An 18,024-nucleotide genomic window follows, 5' to 3' on the forward strand; every position below is an offset into this window, starting at 1 on the left:
TAACACCGAGACCCTCAGTAAGTACTGAGTACGTGTGTGCTGCATCCGCCACCTCATCCTCTTATACTTAGAGACTGAGTTCCCTGCTGTTTGCGGCTCCTACTGCTCCTGCCGTCTTTCTGGCTGAATCACATTCACCCTTCAGCTCCCAGTTCCAAGCTCCCCTCCTCCAGGTGGTGAGGCCCCCTGGTCACAGGCTCCCCAGCACCTTCCCACTTTGATTTCCAAACACTTTTCATAAGACAGCTTGCTGGTTTGGTATCTGTCTTCTGCACAGGACACTGCCTCGCTCAGCGCCCAGCCCAGCACGACACAGCTTGACTCTGTTGGATGAATGAGGGGAAACTGAATGAATACAGCTAGTGTCAGAGTTAGCACTGGGGTGGAAGCTATCTGGTAGCCAGTTCATTTTTTTTCTGGAATATTCCATATTCTCCCTGGAATTTTTAGGGAGTTGCTTCGTGTTTTTCTGTAAACATTTTTTCTTTAAGTTTATAATGGAGAATAGTTGATTTATAATGTTAGGGTAGTTGCTGGTGTACAGCAAAGGGATTCAGTTTTATATTTATATAACAATATAAATACTATATATATATACACACATACATATAAGTACTATATATCAATACTATATATTTATATTCTTTTGCAGAATCTTTACTTTTTTTTTAGTCTTTTTAGGGCCTCACCTGTGCCACATGGAAGTTCTCAGGCCAGGGGTCAAATAGAAGCTGTGGCTGCCAGTCTACACCATAGCCACAGTGATGCCAAATCCTTAACCCACTGAGAGAGGCCAGGGATAGAACCCATGTTGTCATGGATACCAGTCAGGTTTGTTACTGCTGAGCCACAGTGGGAACTCCCAGAATCTTTACTTTTATAGGTTATTACAAGATATTAAGGAGTTCCTGTCGTGGCACAATGGTTAACGAATCCGACTAGGAACCATGAGGTTGCGGGTTCGATCCCTGGCCTTGCTCAGTGGGTTAAGGATCCGGTGTTGCCGTGAGCTGTGGTGTAGGTGGCAGATGAGGCTTGGATCCCCTGTTGCTGTGGCTCTGGTGTAGGCCAGCGGCTACAGCTCCGATTGGACCCCTAGCCTGGGAACCTCCATATGCTGCGGGAGCGGCCCAAGAAATGGCAAAGAGACAAAAAGACAAAAAAAAAAAAAGATATTAAATTGAGTTCCTATGCTATACAGTAAGTTCTTGTTGATTATCTGTTTTACATATGATAGTGTGTATAGGTGAGAGTTTCTTCGCTCACCTCATACCAATTTATTTTTCAGGTCACAGTTTGCAGCGTGGCCTCCTTTTAGTAAACGAATTGCTCTTTCATTTTATAAACAGAAATTATTTCTGGAGCATTGGGGGAACTCAATAAAAGTTTCCTTTTGAGTAAATAAATCAAGTACATGATTACCAAATTATTCTTGTGGCTTACCCAGTTGCCCCTATTGTAAAGGAGTCAAAGATTAAAAAATCATTTGCTTTTAATACAGCGCTTTTGAAGATAAAACTTAACCAAAAACACCCCCCAACTCCCCCCCCCCCCAAAAAAAACCCTTCTTTTTCACTGCAAAAGGCCTATTGCTTTGGGGAGATATGTGCTTTTCTTGAATGTTTTATTCTTAGATTATTACTAAAATGCATCTCCTGTCCATGTTCACAGGCGCAGTTTTCTCGCCCAGATCCCATCCTCTGTGAGTTTGGTTCTTCTCTCTGACCTTTCTTTCTTTCTTTCTTCTTCTTTTTTTTTTTTTTGTCTTTTTGCCATTTCTAGACCCACTCCCACGGCACATGGAGGTTCCCAGGCTAGGGGTCCAATCAGAGCCGTAGCCGCCAGCCCACACCACAGCCACAGCAAAGCAGGATCCTTAACCCACTGAGCAAGGCCAGGGATCGAACCCACAACCTCATGGTTCCTAGTCGGATTCGTTAACCACTGAGCCGTGATGGGAACTCCTCTCTGACCTTTCATTTGACACCTAACCCGCCCAATACTATTTGCTTATCAGCCATTGAATCATCTATTTTAAGTCTTTTCTGGAGCCTCCCCCTTCACTTTGTCTTAGCCTCACCTCACCAGCCTCTCTCACCTCTAACCTGTTAGTGGTTGTTCACCTGGGAATGGCTCATTTTCTCATTTCCACCTTCGAATGCCCTTGCCAGGAGCTCCTCTTACGATGCCATTTTCTGAGAAGAATCAGAAGCTCAGAGAGGGCTTTTTTTTTTTTTGCACTTTCTTGGGCCGCACTTGCGGTATATGGAGGTTCCCAGGCTAGGGGTCCAATCTGAGCTAGAGCTGCTGGCCTACACCACAGCCACAGCAACGCCAGATCTGAGCCTCATCTGAGACCTACACCACAGCTCATGGCCACGCTGGATCCTTAACCCACTCAGCAAGGCCAGCCAGGGATCGAACCCGCAACCTCATGGTTCCTAGTCAGATTCGTTTACACCGCGCCCGCCGCAAAGGGCACTCCCTCAGAGAGTTGACGTCACTGGCCCAGGGAGGGTCCCTGGATCACTGAGAGAGCACTGGTCTCCAAAGTCTGTCTTTCACCCCCTGGGCTGCCACGTGTGTCCAGGTTTTGCTCAGCCCCTCCACACTGGGCCCCCACTAGGTCTTCAGCGGCTCCCCCAAGGCTCCCTTGGGCCCCCTCTCTTCTCCCTGGAATTCTGGCAACTTCTGTCTTATGCCACTCAGCTCCTCACTTTCATCTTGGGTCTCAGCCCTGAGTGGCCCCTGCAGGCTCTCTCTGGAGTGATTGCCCCTCAGCTTGGGCCTGGCGTTTGTTAGAGGCCTGACTTTCAACCCTCACTGCATGGCCTGGTGAGGCCAACAGAGCAACTCTTCCTTCATTCCATCCCGGTATTCTGGAAAAATGTGTGTGCGCACAGGAGCACACTCCCCCACCCCCACCCCCCTGTCTGCCTCTGCTTTGGGGGGGGGGCGTCTGAGCAGCTGCTGCTTCTCCCCTCCCCCATGGCAACACCCGGACCCTGTGTTTGTTATGGCAACAGGTCCTTCCCTCCACCCCTAGGTCTGGGAGGGCAGAATTCCCTGTGGCCTTTCTCCAAACCTTAGAGATTACCATCTTTAAAGAAATGCAAGGAACCTTTGAGGGGGTGGGTGGGTGGGTGGAGGGGCAGGGCGCTTGGTAGCCTGTGGGTGAACCTTTAATTGTCAGCTGTGGCCTGTTGGAGCTTGCTTTTTTGAAGTAACCTAGAACAAAGGGCTAGTGATGAGGGCTCTCCCCTTGGGCCTTCTCTCAATCTCTAGAAAAATGCCTACCCACCTCCACTCCCCACCCCCAAAACAGGGTAAAGACCAGGACCCAGTATTGGGTGTTGGGTCTGCCCCGGCGTCATGATGAACAGCACTGGCCATTTCTCCTGGAACTGCCCAGGGACCTGAGAAGGGTCCAGAAGGCTCTGAGCCTGTAGTCTGGGTGGCCTCTTCTGGATTGGGCTCCCTCTTGCTTTTTGCCAAAGGGCCATCCCACTGGCTACTTTGTTCCTGACACATGGTTCCCACCCCATCCTCCAGCACCATCCTAGTCCCCGGATCCCACCCCACCCCCATACACACGCCCCATCCTCTTTCTTGTTGTTCTGACTCCTTGTCGAAGGCTCTGCGGCCAAGGAAGAGCTATATCCTCTCCTCCCAGGCCCTGCTTGCTTTCCTTCTGTTTAGCTTTCTGTTGCAAGGTACAGCCCACCTCTAGGTTGCTGGCTACAGAGAGGAGCTTCTCATGCTGCAGGATGGGAGGAAAAGCCCTCCCCGTCTCTCTGCTCCTCACAAAGGGGTTAATCCCATCAAGGACTGTTAAGGTGAAAGGGAGCATCACGCCATCAGCAGTGCAAACCAATCAGCTCTGAGGACTTACCGCCCCAACAGATCTGACACTTAACGCAGACAAATATTTTGCTTTTGGGATGGAGTGAAATATCATGCTTTTCGCAGGGACCACGGGAAGGTTTTCTGGATAAATAGGGGGCCTGCCAGGAAATATGCATCTTTTCTTTTTCTTTTTCTTTTTTTTTTTAGCAATCAAAAGGATTAATTTTATTTATTTTTTAATTACTCAATACATTTTGTTACATGTATAGTTGAACAATGATCATCACAACCAAATTTTATAACATTTCTATCCCAAACCCCCAGTGCACCCCCCACCCCCCAAACTGTCTCCTTTGGAAACCGTAAGTTTTTCAAAGTCTGTGAGTCATCTGTTCTGCAAAGAAGTTCATTGTATCACTTACATTCCACATGTAAGTGATAGCATATGATGTTGGTGTCCCACTGTCTGACTGACTTCACTCAGCATGATAATTTCTAAGTCCATCCATGTTACTGCAAATGCCGTTATTTCTTTCCTTTTAACGGCTGAGTAATATTCCACTGCATCTATGTACCACATCCTCTTGATCCACACCTCTGTGTCAATGGACATTTAGCTTGTTTCCATGTCTTGGCTATTGTATATATTGCTGCAATCAACATTGGAGTACATGCATCTTTTCAAGTCATGGTTTTCTCTGCATAGATGCCCAGGAGTGGGATTGCTGGATCAAATGGTAGTTCTATCCTGAGGAATCTCCATACTGTTTTCCACAGTGGTTGCACCAAATTACATTCGCACCAACAGTGTAATAGGGTTCCCTTTCCTCCACACCCTCTTCAGCATTTATCGTTTGTAGACTTTTGGATGATGGCCATTCTGACTGGTAGGAAATATGTATCTTTAAGGGACATTAATATGCGAACACTAAAGCCTGGTGAATAAATCTATCCTTCTTTTATTATTCAAGAAGGTATCTTTCAATTTCTGTCCTCTTGGGAATAATTGTGGCTTTTGGGGTCATTGTTGAGTGACTGGATAGAGGGTCCTAGTGGCCCACTGTGCTGAGTGGACTCGGTTCACTTCAGGTGGTAAGGGTGCTCCACAGTGAACCTCCTGAGTGAGGGGCTTGGTGGTTAGCCGTAGTATTTTTTTTTTTTAAATCTATTCAATAAAAAAAGTTAATAATACTAGATTTTTACCTTAGAATATAATGTAATCATTAAATCGTGTTTACAGTAAATGTTAAATACTCGTATTGTTAAGTGACATGAACTAGAATAAAAAATGTGCATATGGTATCATCACTACTTTGGAAAATCTCTATCTAGGACTAGAAAGAAACATACAATGATGATGACAGAGATTCCTTTGTCTTGGTTTAATTAATAAATGTACGATCCAACAACAACAACAACAAAAGTTTATTCATTTGGAGTTCCCGTTGTGGCGCAGTGGAAACGAATCTGACTAGGAACTGTGAAGTTGAGGGCTTGATCCTTGGCCTCACTCAGTGGGTTAAGGATCCGGCGTTGCCATGAGCTGTGGTGTAGGTCACAGATGCGGCTCGAATCTGGCATTGCTGTGACACTGGCGTAGGCCGGCCGGCAGCAACAGCTCTGATTCAACCCCTAGCCTGGGAACCTCCATATGCCAAGCAGGTGCAGCCCTAAAAAAAAAAAAAAGAAGACATACATACAAAAATTTATTCATTTGGCTGCACCTGCCGTGTTTGGAAATTCCTGGGTCAGGGATCAAACCTGTGCCACAGCAGTGACAATGCTGGACCCTTAACCACTAGGCTACCAGGAACACCTTAATTTTTTTAGTTAATTTTTCTTTTACATCTTCAAAAATTTTGTTGGCGTATAGTTGATTTCCAAGGTAGTGTTAGTTTCAAGTGCACAGCAAAGTGATTCCGTTATACACACACATAATTCATTCTTTTTCAGATTCTTTTCCCATGAAGGTTATTACAGAGCGTTTGATACAGTTCCCTGTGCTATACAGTAGGTCCTAGTTGGTTGTCTATTTTATATTTAGTGGTGGCATCTGTTAATCCCAAACTCCTCTGATTTGTCCTTCCCCTCCACGTTTTCTCTTTGGTAACCATGAGTTTCTTTTGAAATCTGTGAGTCTGTTTCTGTTTTGTAACTAAGTTCATGTGTATCATTTAAAATTTTTTTTAGGGACGTCCCTTTGTGGCTCAGTGGTTAACGAACCTGTCTAGGAACCATGAGGTTGAGGGTTCGATCCCTGGTCTCGCTCAGTAGGTTAAGGATCTGGCATTGCTGTGAGCTGTGGTGTAGGTCGCAGACACAGCTCCGATCCCCTGTTGCTGTGGCTGTGGCGTAGCCCGGCAGCTGTAGCTTTGATGGGGCTCCTAACCTGGGAACTTCCATATACTGTGGGTGCAGCCCTAAAAAGTAAAAAAGAAAAATTTTTTTTTATTTCTACATATAAGGGGATATCATATGATATGTATAGCTTTCTCTGTCTGGTTTACTTCACTTAGTAAGAGAATCTCTAGTTACATCCATGTTGCTTCAAGCATAGCACTCCTTGTCTCGATCTTTTAGGGGGAAAAATCCCAGAGCTACTTAGAAAATTAATAGACTTTATTTTCTCAAGCGGTTTTAGGTTTACGGAGAAATTGTGCAGAACCTCAGAGTTCCCTCCTCTCTCCCACATTGCTTTCCTGATGATTAGTATCTTACGATAGTGTAGTATATCCGTTACAGTTGAAGCAATATTGATATATTTATTATTATTATTATTATTATTATTGCTTTTGAGGGCTGCACCCTTGCAATATGGAGGTTCCCAGGCTAGGGGTTGAATAGGAGCTACAGCTGCCAGCCTGTGCCACAGCCACAACAATGCCATACCTGAGCCATGTCTGTGACTTACACCGCAGGTCACAGCAATGCCGGATCCTTAACCCACTGAGCGAGGCCAGGGATTGAACCCGCATCCTCATGGTTCCGAGTCGGATTTGTTTCTGCTGCGCCATGACAGGAACCCCTTGATATGTGCTTTTTAACTGACATGCATGGTTTACATTGGGGCTCGTTAGGGTGCATAATACATGAGGATACTCTTGGTGTTGTACCTTCTATGTTTTGACGAATGCATGATGTCACGTAGCCACCGTTATGGTCTCACACAGAATAGCTTCACTACCCTGAAAAAATGGGCTCCACCTCTTCATTCCAGCCGTCCTCCTGCGACCTCTGGCCACCAGTAGCCTTCGACATTCCTTAGTTTTATCTTTTTCAGAAGGTCATATAGTTGGAATCATACAGTATGCAGTGTTTTCAGACCATCTTCGTTCATTTAAAAACAGGCATTTATGGTTCTTCCATGGGAGTTCGAGTCGTGGCTCAGTGGTAACGAGCCCGACTAGCGTGCATAAGGATGCGGGTCCAGTCCCTGGCAGCGTTCAGTGGGTTGAGGATCTGGCATTGCCGTGAGCTGTGGTGTAGGTCGCAGGGGCAGCTTGGATCTGGGGTTGCTGTGGCTGTGGTGTCGGCTGGCAGCTGCAGATCCGATTTGACCCCTAGCCTGGGAACTTCTGTGTGCCACAGGTGCGGCCCTACAAAAAGACCAAAAGAAAAGGTTCCATGGCTTGCATGACTTGATTGCTCATTTCTTGTTCTTGTTCTTCTTCTTCCTTTTTTTTTATTTTTAAATTTTTTAAATTTTTTTATTTTTTTGCTTTTTAGGGCCACACCCGCGGCATATGGAGGTTCCCAGGCTAGGGGTTGAATCGGAGCTTCAGCTGCCAGCCACAGCAACGTGGGATCTGAGGCTCGTCTGCGACCTACACCACAGCTCACAGCAACGTCGGATCCCCAACCCACTGAGCGAGGTCAGGGATCGAAGCTGTGTCCTCGTGGATGCTAGTCAGATTCGTTTCCGCTGAGTCACGACAGGAACTCCTTCGATCATTTCTTTTTATTGCTGAAAGATAATCCGTTGTCTGGATGTCCCACAGGTGTTTATCTAGTCACCTACTGAAGGAAATCTTGCTTGCTTCCAAGTTTTGACAATTACAAGTAAAGCTGCTGTAAACATTCGTGTCTATAAGTTGTTTTTTTTTTTTTCAACTTTTACTTTTTTATTTATTTTTTTATTCAGAGCACAAACTCTGCCAAGTAAGCAGGAAAAAATGTCTCCTTAGCAGTATTAATAACGCTTTGCTTTTTTTTTTTTTTGCATTTTAGTGATTTTATTGCTGTCAGGATACTCATAATTTGGTCATCAAATTCAAACTATTCTTATATTCTGGGCCCTATTACCTTTTTGTTGTTATTGTTATTTCTTTTGTGTGTGTGTGTGTTTTATTTTTTTATTTTATTTTATTTTTCGTGTCCATGAGTTTTTACCTCATTTGGGTAAATATCTGGACTAAAACTTTTTTTGGGGCCACACCTGTGGCATATGCAAGTCTCTGGGCCAGGGATCGAATGCTGGCCACACCTGTAACCGGAGCCATAGCAGTGACAACACTGGATCCTCAACCCACTGAGCCAAATGGGAATGCCTAAAACTACCTTAAAAAACGTAACTTTAGAGCTTTTTTCCTAAAGAGTCAGAAGGAGTGTATTCTTCCCCGCCTAGATAAGTCTCCAAAGACAAAGCAGGAGGCGGAAATAAAGCTGAAAGAGGTTTTTATTTATTTATTTTTTTGTCTTTCTTTTTACGGCTGAACTTGAGGCAAATGGAAGTTCCCAGGCTAAGGGCTGAACCGGAGCTACAGCTGCCGGTCTACACCACAGACACAGCAATGCCAGATGCCACTTGCATCTGTGACCTACACCACAGCTCACTGCAGTGCGGCATCCTTAACCCACTGAGTGGGGCCAGGAATTGAACCCTCAACCTCATGGTGCCTGGTTGGATTCTTAACCTGTTGAGCCACAACGGGAACTTGCTGAAAGAGGAATTATGTTCCCTTCACTCGGGTAGATTGAGCACGCGGATCTGGGCAGAGACTGAAGTAACTACCTTTCCTTTAACTAGTCATGAAACCTTCAGCCAGTTAGATTGGTGATCGCTGGACTAGAAACCTTGACAAGAGGGTTTGGGTAAACAGCCTGTTAACTAGGTCTGTTCTGAGCATTTTTCCTACTTCCTGGGGTGCGTTACTATGGGACATGATGAGTGAAAATAAAAACTGATTTCAGTTTTCTCCTTTGGCCTAATAATTACATTTTTATACTTTCTCCCCTGGTTTTATGACATTTTCCCAATTTAAAAGTGGGCATTTCCCCCCCTCTGCATTTTCTCTTATTTTTAGCCTTTCACTTATATCATTCTTCTAATCATTGAGGTTGCTCTCTAGGCTTTTGTGGCCCCAGAATGATCCAGCTTAGTTTTATTATTCTTGGCAATTATTTTCTTTTACCTCGCCTCTTGAAGCTGTTTTTCTCCGTAGCAGTTGTTCTGAACCAAATTTCTCCTTTAATGCCTTCGTGTGGCTTCCTTTCTTCCCAGGGAAAGAGGTTTAGTTTTGCTGGAAACAAACTGTGGCCCTCCGTGAGATTAAAATAGTGCTGCTGCTTTATAATCACTTTTCACAGAATCACAGTTTGGGCTGTTGCTGGCACACTGGCTTGAGTCTGGGCTGGGAAGTACCGTATATGCTTGAATAGAAGGGTAAGGTTCTATTCTGTCCCCATCATCTTCAGGAGAGAGGAAGTGCCTTGCAGAGTGCCTGCAAAGTCTCTCTCAGTATTGGAGGCACAATCGCAATTACTTTATTTTCAACAGCACCTTACCATTTGACCTTGACCTGACTCACTGATGCCTTTGAGAACTCCAGAAGTTGCCTCCAGAAACCCATAGAGAGAAAGCCAAGGCCTTTTGCTTAGTTTTAAGAATAACTACTAAAGGGAGGTGGCTCAATGGTGAGGCCACTGTAAAACCAGTTTACTGAGCAGATAAGTTATAGAGATTTTAAATGGGTGCTTATTATTTAAATGGCTTGGGATGATATGCATCACACACAGATTTGACAGGTGCTTTATCTCAAGCATCTCTTCAACTTAAAGATCATGTTTGGGAGTTCCCATCGTGGCTCAGCAGAAACAAATCTGACTAGTATCCATGAGGATGCATGTTTGATCCCTGGCCCCACACATTGGGTTAAGGATCCGGCATTGCTGTGAGCTATGGTGTAGGGAGGCGACTACAGCTCCCATTCAACCCCTGGCCTGGGAACCTCCATAGGCCAGGGGGTGCATCCCTAAAAAGACAAAAAAAAAAAATCGAGTTCCACAGGAAACACTGGGCAATGTCATCCCGCTCCTACCTGCCACAAGTTTGAATGAAATTGTTTCATCAAATGTGAGGGCGTGGAAACAATATTCCTAAAATTAACTATTTCTTTATTTTGACCATGCCCCAGGCATGTGGACGTTCCTGGGCCAGAGACTGAACCCACCCCACAGCAGTAACCAGAGCTACGGCAGTGACATGCCAGGTCCTTAACCTGCTGAGCCATCAGGGAACTCCTAAAATGAATTGTATTAATGTGGCATTATGTGCTCTTAAAGAGAATGATGCAGCTTCAGAGATAAATAGCATAAATAGTCAACAATTTTATTGCATTTCTACAAATTAGATATTTATGTTTTCTAAAAGCCCTTTTGAGGCGCAGGATCTTCCTGTTGGGAAAGTGAGCTGGCTCATCTTATACTGGGGAGGGGGGGGTCACCCTGCATTTGGACATATTTTAAAGGCTGGCACAGTTTTTCAGCACTCCATGTATTGTTTCATTTGGACTGAAGCAAAGGTATACAGTTCTTCTGGTTTGGTTTGTTTCGTTTTTTGTCTTTTTGCCTTTTCTAGGGCAGCTCCCGTGGCATATGAAGGTTCCCAGGCTAGGGGTTGAATCAGAGCTGTAGCTGCCAGCCTCTGCCAGAGCCACAGCAACTCGGGATCCAAACTGCATTTGCAACCTACACCATAGCTCACGGCAACGCCGGATCCTTAACCCGAGTAAGGCCGGGGATCGAACCCACAACCTCATGGTTATTAGTTGGATTCTTTAACCACTGTGCCACGACGGGAACTCTAACAGTTCTTCTGGTTGATGGCTGTATGTGGCTTGGAGACTACTTGTCATTCTCAGCGGCCAAGTTCAATGCAATCTCCCTTCTCATTCACGTGTCCAGCCTGAAGGCCACCTGATACCATCTTCCAATTTTTGAAATCCACTGGTCGCTTTTTATTTTTAGTTTATCTTTTTCTTTTTTCTCTTTTTTTCTTTTTATGGCCACACCTGCAGCATATGGAAGTTCCCAGGCTGAGGGTCAAATCAGAGCTGCAGCTGCCGGCCTACACCACAGCCACAGCAGGGCCAGATCTAAGCCACATCTGCAACCTACCCGGCAGCTTGTGGCAATGCCAGATCCTTAACCCACTGAGTGAGGCCAGGGATCAAATCTGCATCTTCAGAGGGACACTGTCAGGTCCTTAACCCACTGAGCCACATTGGGAACTCCCCACTGGTCACTTTTTAGAGCCCAACTTTTTCTCCCCTTGGCTCCTTAACTCTTATCTTGAAGTGCTGCCCTTTTGTCCCTTCTGTGCCGGACCGCTCCTTCCCAGCCGGCTCTGAATGTCCATGTTCCCACCAGCATGTCTTCTCTGGGCTTTCCTCCCTCCTTCTCCCCCTCTCTCAGGGTATCTCGTGTCCTTTCAAGGCTCAGCCTCCACCCATCCTGAGGTTGCGGATTGGTAGTCTCCAGGCTACATCTTGCCTGCAAAGTTGGCCCACGCACCCGTGGTTGTTACTGTTGTTTTCAATGTGAACTTGTTGCCAACATTGAAAAACTGGGATCTGGTCCAGATTTCTGGCTTCTCTTGGGAAACGGGATGAGGTGGCAGTGCTGGGACTGAGCTGCAAGCCAGTGTCCCTGTTAAATGGGACACATTTGCTTTCCTGGCTACCCGAGTCCTAGCAACTTCTGCTCCCTTTGCCTCCGCGCTTTGCTCTCGGTGGCTGTTTTTGTTTATTGAGACCATACGGTTCTAGGCCTAACAATAGAGATAAGAGGACAGAAATAATTCTTTTGGCCATGTCTCCACTTAAAAGTGGGAAAATAAAAGCCGGACCAAGAAAGCTATGTTTCGAAACAATAGAAGAAAGCATTTTGTGTGTGTGTAGAAGGGAATACTGTTCTAATGTAGTTAATATTCACGGTGTGTCTGAGTTTCAAGCTGCAACCTAAGAAGCCCATAGTGGTTGACATAGATGGTTTCTACTTTTGCACTCATTTTTTCCCTCTGAAATCCTAAGCAATTGATCTTTTTGGTAATATAGATTCATTGGTAGTTACTCGGTATGGAATGTGCAAAGGTCCTGTGGCACAGTGGTAAGCCAGCAATGTTCTCCGCTTTCAAGGGGCTTACAGTCAGCTTGTACAGATACCACAGGCCCCTCACACTCAGCAGGACCCTATATACCTTTCTCCCTCCTGCCTCCTCCAGCCTTCTCAGGGTCCATAATCTAAGTCACCCATCCTCTGTTTTGCGATCGGCATCCCATCGGCAAACTGAATTCCCTTTGGTCATGTAATGTTACCATAGTCCAGGCATGAAACCAAGGACTAGGAAGGACCCTGGGAGTTCCCATCGTGGCGCAGTGAAAACGAATCCAAGAAGGAACCATGAGGTTGCGGGTTCAATCCCTGGCCTCGCTCAGCGGGTCAAGGATCTGGCGTTGCTGTGAGCTGTGGCGTGGGCAGTGGCTACAGCTCCGATTAGACCCCTAGCCTGGGAACCTCCATATGCCGTGTGTGCAGCCCTTAAAAAAAAAAAAAAAAAAAAATGGAAGGACCTTGACACTTTTGGGGTCTATTTTTCTGCCCACCATAATAGCTGCTTGCTAAGTAGATTAATTTATTATCTCTTGCTATTTTGTGGCTGACTCTTGGACTCCAAGCGTGGAGGTTGTAGGACTGATCATTATGTCAACTTTCAATTTTTAAAAAAAAACTGTTTCCCCGAATCTTCCTTCCTCTGGCTGGTGTTCATGAACACGTGGCCACGTGTGTATTTCCCCAACTGTTCTAGCATCTCTGCCTTGAATAATATCTTCCACTGTCTCCCAATCCTGATTTTATCAACTTCCAATCTCAGCTCTGGTCCCACTTCTTCCGGAAGTGGATCTGTTTTGCCCTCCTTGCCCTCTGTCTTCTCTGAAATCTTTTAGATTTTTTTTTTTTCCCCCTGCTTTTTAGGGCCACACCCAAGGCACATGGAAGTTCCCAGGCTAGGGGTTGAATCGGAGCTGCAAATGCTGGCCTACACCACAGTCATAGCCACATGGGATCTGAGCTGCATCTGTGAGCTATGCTGCAGCTCAAGGACACACTGGATCCTTAACCTCACTGATCGAGGCCAGGGATCGAACCTGCATCTTCATGGATACTAGTCGGGTTCGTAACTGCTGAGCCTAAATGGGAACTCCTCCTTTAGCTTTTTTTAGTCTGCAGCAATTGCTTATATCCTGTTTTATAAATATGTACTTATTGATTGCATAAGTTTTGGCAGAAAGCCTTATGGGTTAGTTCAAAGTGGCTCTTAAAACGGTTTGTTTCCCTTCAGAAGCAAAATGTTATTCCACGGGTTCAAGTGCTTTATCTGAAATGTTGTATGGTTTTGTTTATTTCAGAGACTTGAAGATAGAAAACTTGCTGCTAGATGAAGACAATAATATCAAGCTGATTGGTATGACTTTTTTTTCTTAAAGCAAGCTTATCCTTTAAGTGTCGTGTTGTCAATTCTCAGTTATTTATCGCTGATGCTGAAAATTATCACCATCTATTTCTAAGCCCCAGGAAACACTGCTAGTTCCCCCCCTTTTACCTGTAACATTTAGTAATGGTTTTGACAAGGAAAATTAATTTTGATGATTTAATTATCAAGTGTGTTCTTAGGATTCTTTGAACTACTTCTCTGCTTGCTCAGATGAACCTGGACTTTTTTTTTTTAATTTCGTGGCTGCGCCCCAGACATATGGAGTTCCTGGGCCAGGGATTGAATGCAAGTTGCAGCTGTGACCTATGCTGCAGCTGCAGCTGCAGCAATGCTGGATCCTTTAACCCATGGCACTGGGCTGGGGATCGAACCCACATCTCCACAGTGACTGGAGCCTCTGCAAGTGGATTCTTTTTTTTTTCTTTTTTTCTTTTTCTTTGTCGGGCTGAACCACGGCATATGGAAGTTCCCAGGCTAGGGGTCAAATTGGAGCTACAGCTGCTGGCCTACACCACAGCCATAGCAATGTGGGATCTGAGCCGCATCGGTGACCTACACCACGGCTCATGGGCAACGCTGGATCCTTAACCTACTGATCAAAGGCCAGGGATCGAACCAACATCCTCATGGATGTTAGTTGGGCTTGTTTCTGCTGCACCAAACAGGAACTCCTATAGAGGTTCTTTTATCTGAATTCACCAGAAAGAGTCTTAAAAATAATAGAAAATACTTTGGTTCAGAAATACTGCCCTTAGCTTGACCAAGCTTTACTTCACTTTTCAGTGCATGCAGGGGCACTGAAATAAGGGGGACTGTGACTTATCTTCTCTTTTTATTTATTTTTTATTTTTATTTTTTTTTTGGTCTTTTTGCCTTTTCTAGGGCTGCACCCGAGGCATGTGGAGGTTCCCAGGCTGGGGGTCTAATCAGAGCTGTGGCCGCTGGCCTACACCACAGTAATGCGGGATCCGAGCTGCATCTGCAACCTACACCACAGCTCATAGCAACACTGGATCCTTAACCCACTGAGCAAGGCCAGGGATCGAACCCACAACCTCATGGTTCCTAGTCGGATTCGTTAACCACTGAGCCACGAAGGGAACTCCCTCAGGGTGTCATTTTTAACTCCGATGTTAGCATCATCTCTTACTCCTTCCTTTCTTTTCCCACCTCCAGTGCAAGTAATTTCTTCCACCTCCATGGCTTGAAAAAACTTTATCTTAGGAGAAAAGAGAAGGATCAGGAGAACTTCCTGAATTTAACTTTTGTACCCGAGAGGGACATTTTGTTTGGCAAATACAGAAAACCATCTCAAGATTTTCTAAAGCATGTCATGACTAATGACTATTATATTCTTTGGACTCTCACTTGGCTTCCAACCCAGTAACAGAAGAGGGGCTGCAGAGACCCCAGACCCCTTGGCTGGGTGATTAAACACCAGTGACAGGTGTTGATAAATACACCTATTATTAGGAGATTAACCAGGAAGGGGAAACCAATTTTCTTCCCCTAAGGATTTTATAGGATGTATTCTTAAAAGATCCTTGGATGATTTAAAGGAAAAAAAACATTATTTTTTGGCTGCCCCCACAGCATGCAGAAGTTCCCAGGCCAGGGATTGAACTCGACCGCAGCAGTGACAGCACTGGATCCTTAACCACTAGGCCACCAGGGAACTCCAAGGATATTTTTACACATCAAACTGTTAAAACATTTTGCGTTGTTTAACTCTATTGCATTTGAGTTGTTCTGAGGGCCAAAAAGAGCAGCCTTAAATGAGGCAGATGTTGAAATGCCTGCAGGATGTCTTTCTGGTCCTTGTTTCCGAGATTCGCAGCATTAAACAGAGATGGATCCCGGTGCAGGGGGGTGAAGAGTGAAGGAAAGGAGATTATTTTTTAGGTTCCCTGACAGGCTGCCCTGGAACTTGTCTTTGGAAGATGTATAGGTGACCGCCAAAGAGTTGCTCTAAAGCTTAGAGATTGCAAGAGCACAAGCTGTGTGAAGGCTGGATGTCTATTTCAATACGAGTTAGAATAATCCGCTTCCCCTGTGCACCGTCTAGACTGAGGCTGGTGATTCTAGCAACGTGCTGACCACACCCGCCCAGTATCCCCACGCTGATTCTTCCCTTCACTTTGCTGATGCGGCTGCCCTTCCTTCTCTCTCTCAAATGATAGCCCTAGATGACCATTTATAAGAAAGTACAGGGACTTCCCGTCGTGGCTCAGTGGTTAACGAATCTGACTAGGAACCATGAGGTTGCGAGTTTGATCCGTGGCCTCTCTCGGTGGGTTAAGGATCTGGCGTTGCTGTGGCTGTGGCTGTGGCTGCGGCCGGCAGCTGTAGTTCTGATTAGATCCCTAGCCTGGGAACTTCCATATGCCGAAGGTGCAGCCCTAGAAAAGGTAAAAAGACAAAAAACAAAACAAAACAAAAAAAACCCAACAAAAAACCCCGACAAAGTACAGGAGTTCCCGCTGTGGCTCAGCAGAAACAAATCCAACTAGTATCCATGAGCATGTGCATTTGATCCCTGGCCTCGCTCAGTGGGTTAAGGATCTGGCATTGCCATGAGATGTAGTGTAGGTTGCAGATACTCTTCAGATCCAGCATTGCTGTGGCTGTGGTGTAGGCTGGTAGCTGTAGCTCCAATTAGACCCTAGCCTAGAAACCTTCAAGATGCTGTGGGTGCTGCCCTAAAAAGCAAAAAACAAACAAACAAAAAAAGAAGGTACAGCATTGAAAAGCATAGACCTTTTCATTGCTGAGAAGATTCTGGAAGAACCAATTTCTGTAGACAGCAGATGCATTTATAGATAGCTCACAGGTTGGCCGCATAAGAAACCCTTTAACGGAGACCTGTACAGATAAGATGAAGAAATGATAGACCTAAATTAGAGCCCATGGTTCCCCTTGAGTTGGGGGGGACCCTTTAGGTACCAAGAACCATTCATTCAAGGGCCTCAGAATCATCACCTCTCAGCTTGGCAACCACCAGATTGGCACCCAAGTAGCACGGCACCTCGTCTGCACAACATGGGCCACGTCAAAAATCAGGTGTCAGAAGCCGGAAGTCCCAAATGTACTGGAAAGGAGGTTCTGATAAGTGGATGTCCCTTTGTTAGAATTTTTACTTGGCCCTAATTCCCTTGTGATAAGCTAAAACCCAGGAGTGTTAGGAGTTCCCGTTGTGGCGCAGGGGTTAACGAATCCGACTAGGAACCATGAGGTTGCCGGTTCGATCCCTGGCCTTGCTCAGGGGGTTAAGGATCCTGGCATTGCCGTGAGCTGTGGTGTACGTTGCCGATGCGGCTTGGATCCTGAGTTGCGGTGGCTCTGGTGTAGGCCAGTGGCTACAGCTCCGATTCGAGCCCTAGCTCGGGAACCTCCATATGCCGCAGAATCGGCCCGAGAAATGGCAAAAAGACAAAAATAAATAAATAAATAAATAAATATATATAAGTAAGTAAATAAATAAAACCCAAGAGCTAAATCAGATGAGACAGGATGCTATCCCAGAGAGCACCTGGGAACTGCATTTTGTTTAGCAGAATCTGCCTCTCCTCCGGCTTCCATCCAGGGCAGGCACCCGAGCAGGGAAGAGAGGGCGCTGGAGGCAAGGAAGACCCGGTGACTTGTGGGTTTTCTTGCCCCTGGGTTGGGCAATTTGGATCAAATGGTCTCTACAACAATTTGGATCACAAGTCTCTACAACCAGTTTTTTTCCAACTCGAAAGCCCTTTGAACCTTTTCTTCAAAGGAGTTACCTAGTTGTTTATTTCAAAGGCTAATTATAGCTATTACCATTGTCTCTTAAGAGCTTCTCTTTCTTTAGAAATAATTTGATTTAAAGAAATTTACTTAAGCCGTGTAAGCCATCTTTCAAGTTAACTGGAATTAACTGGAATAAGATTTGATCTAATCAGGATTCCCTCCTGCCCCCCTTTAAAAAAAAAAAAAAAGAGTCTGATGTTTTTAGTTTACTATAATCTTAAACTGTAGGAGCCATGATTTAAAATGATCTCGCACTTCAGTTTTCCAAAACAGCGTTCCGTCGGGGTGTTTTTTGAGATTCATCGCGAGCAGCTTTTGGAAAATGGAGTGATAATTGGCTTATGTGTTTACCAAATCTAACTGAGGCAGACTGCGTGGCATCACCGGGAGGTGAACATCCCCCCAGTTTCACGATTCAAATCATAGGCATATGTGTCAACTTTTAATAAGTACAGTTATGAATGCAAAACATACTCGTTATTTCTCTGCAATATGTTTTAAATGAAACTCTTTTCACTAGGTTAACATACGTCCCTTAAAATGTAGATTTTTATCTTCTCCACTCCACAGATCCTCTGCTGGTTTATCTCCTTGAAACTGGGCTTAAGAGATGGTGAGACGCCAGTTCA

The 18,024-nt window shown here is 45.3% G+C and overlaps 1 protein-coding gene across 1 annotated transcript in view; it reads left to right on the top strand.

Moving 5' to 3' along the window:
- The window catches only part of HUNK (hormonally up-regulated Neu-associated kinase), a 137,232-nt gene that overhangs the window by 55,418 nt on the left and 63,790 nt on the right, over positions 1-18,024 (top strand). Inside the window, exon 3 of the mRNA XM_047795431.1 lies at positions 13,533-13,588. Coding sequence (XP_047651387.1) covers positions 13,533-13,588 — 56 coding nt within the window. The remainder of the gene's footprint in view (positions 1-13,532; positions 13,589-18,024) is intronic.

Source organism: Phacochoerus africanus, chromosome 1 (genome assembly GCF_016906955.1).
Source record: "Phacochoerus africanus isolate WHEZ1 chromosome 1, ROS_Pafr_v1, whole genome shotgun sequence".
Lineage (NCBI taxonomy): Eukaryota > Metazoa > Chordata > Mammalia > Artiodactyla > Suidae > Phacochoerus > Phacochoerus africanus.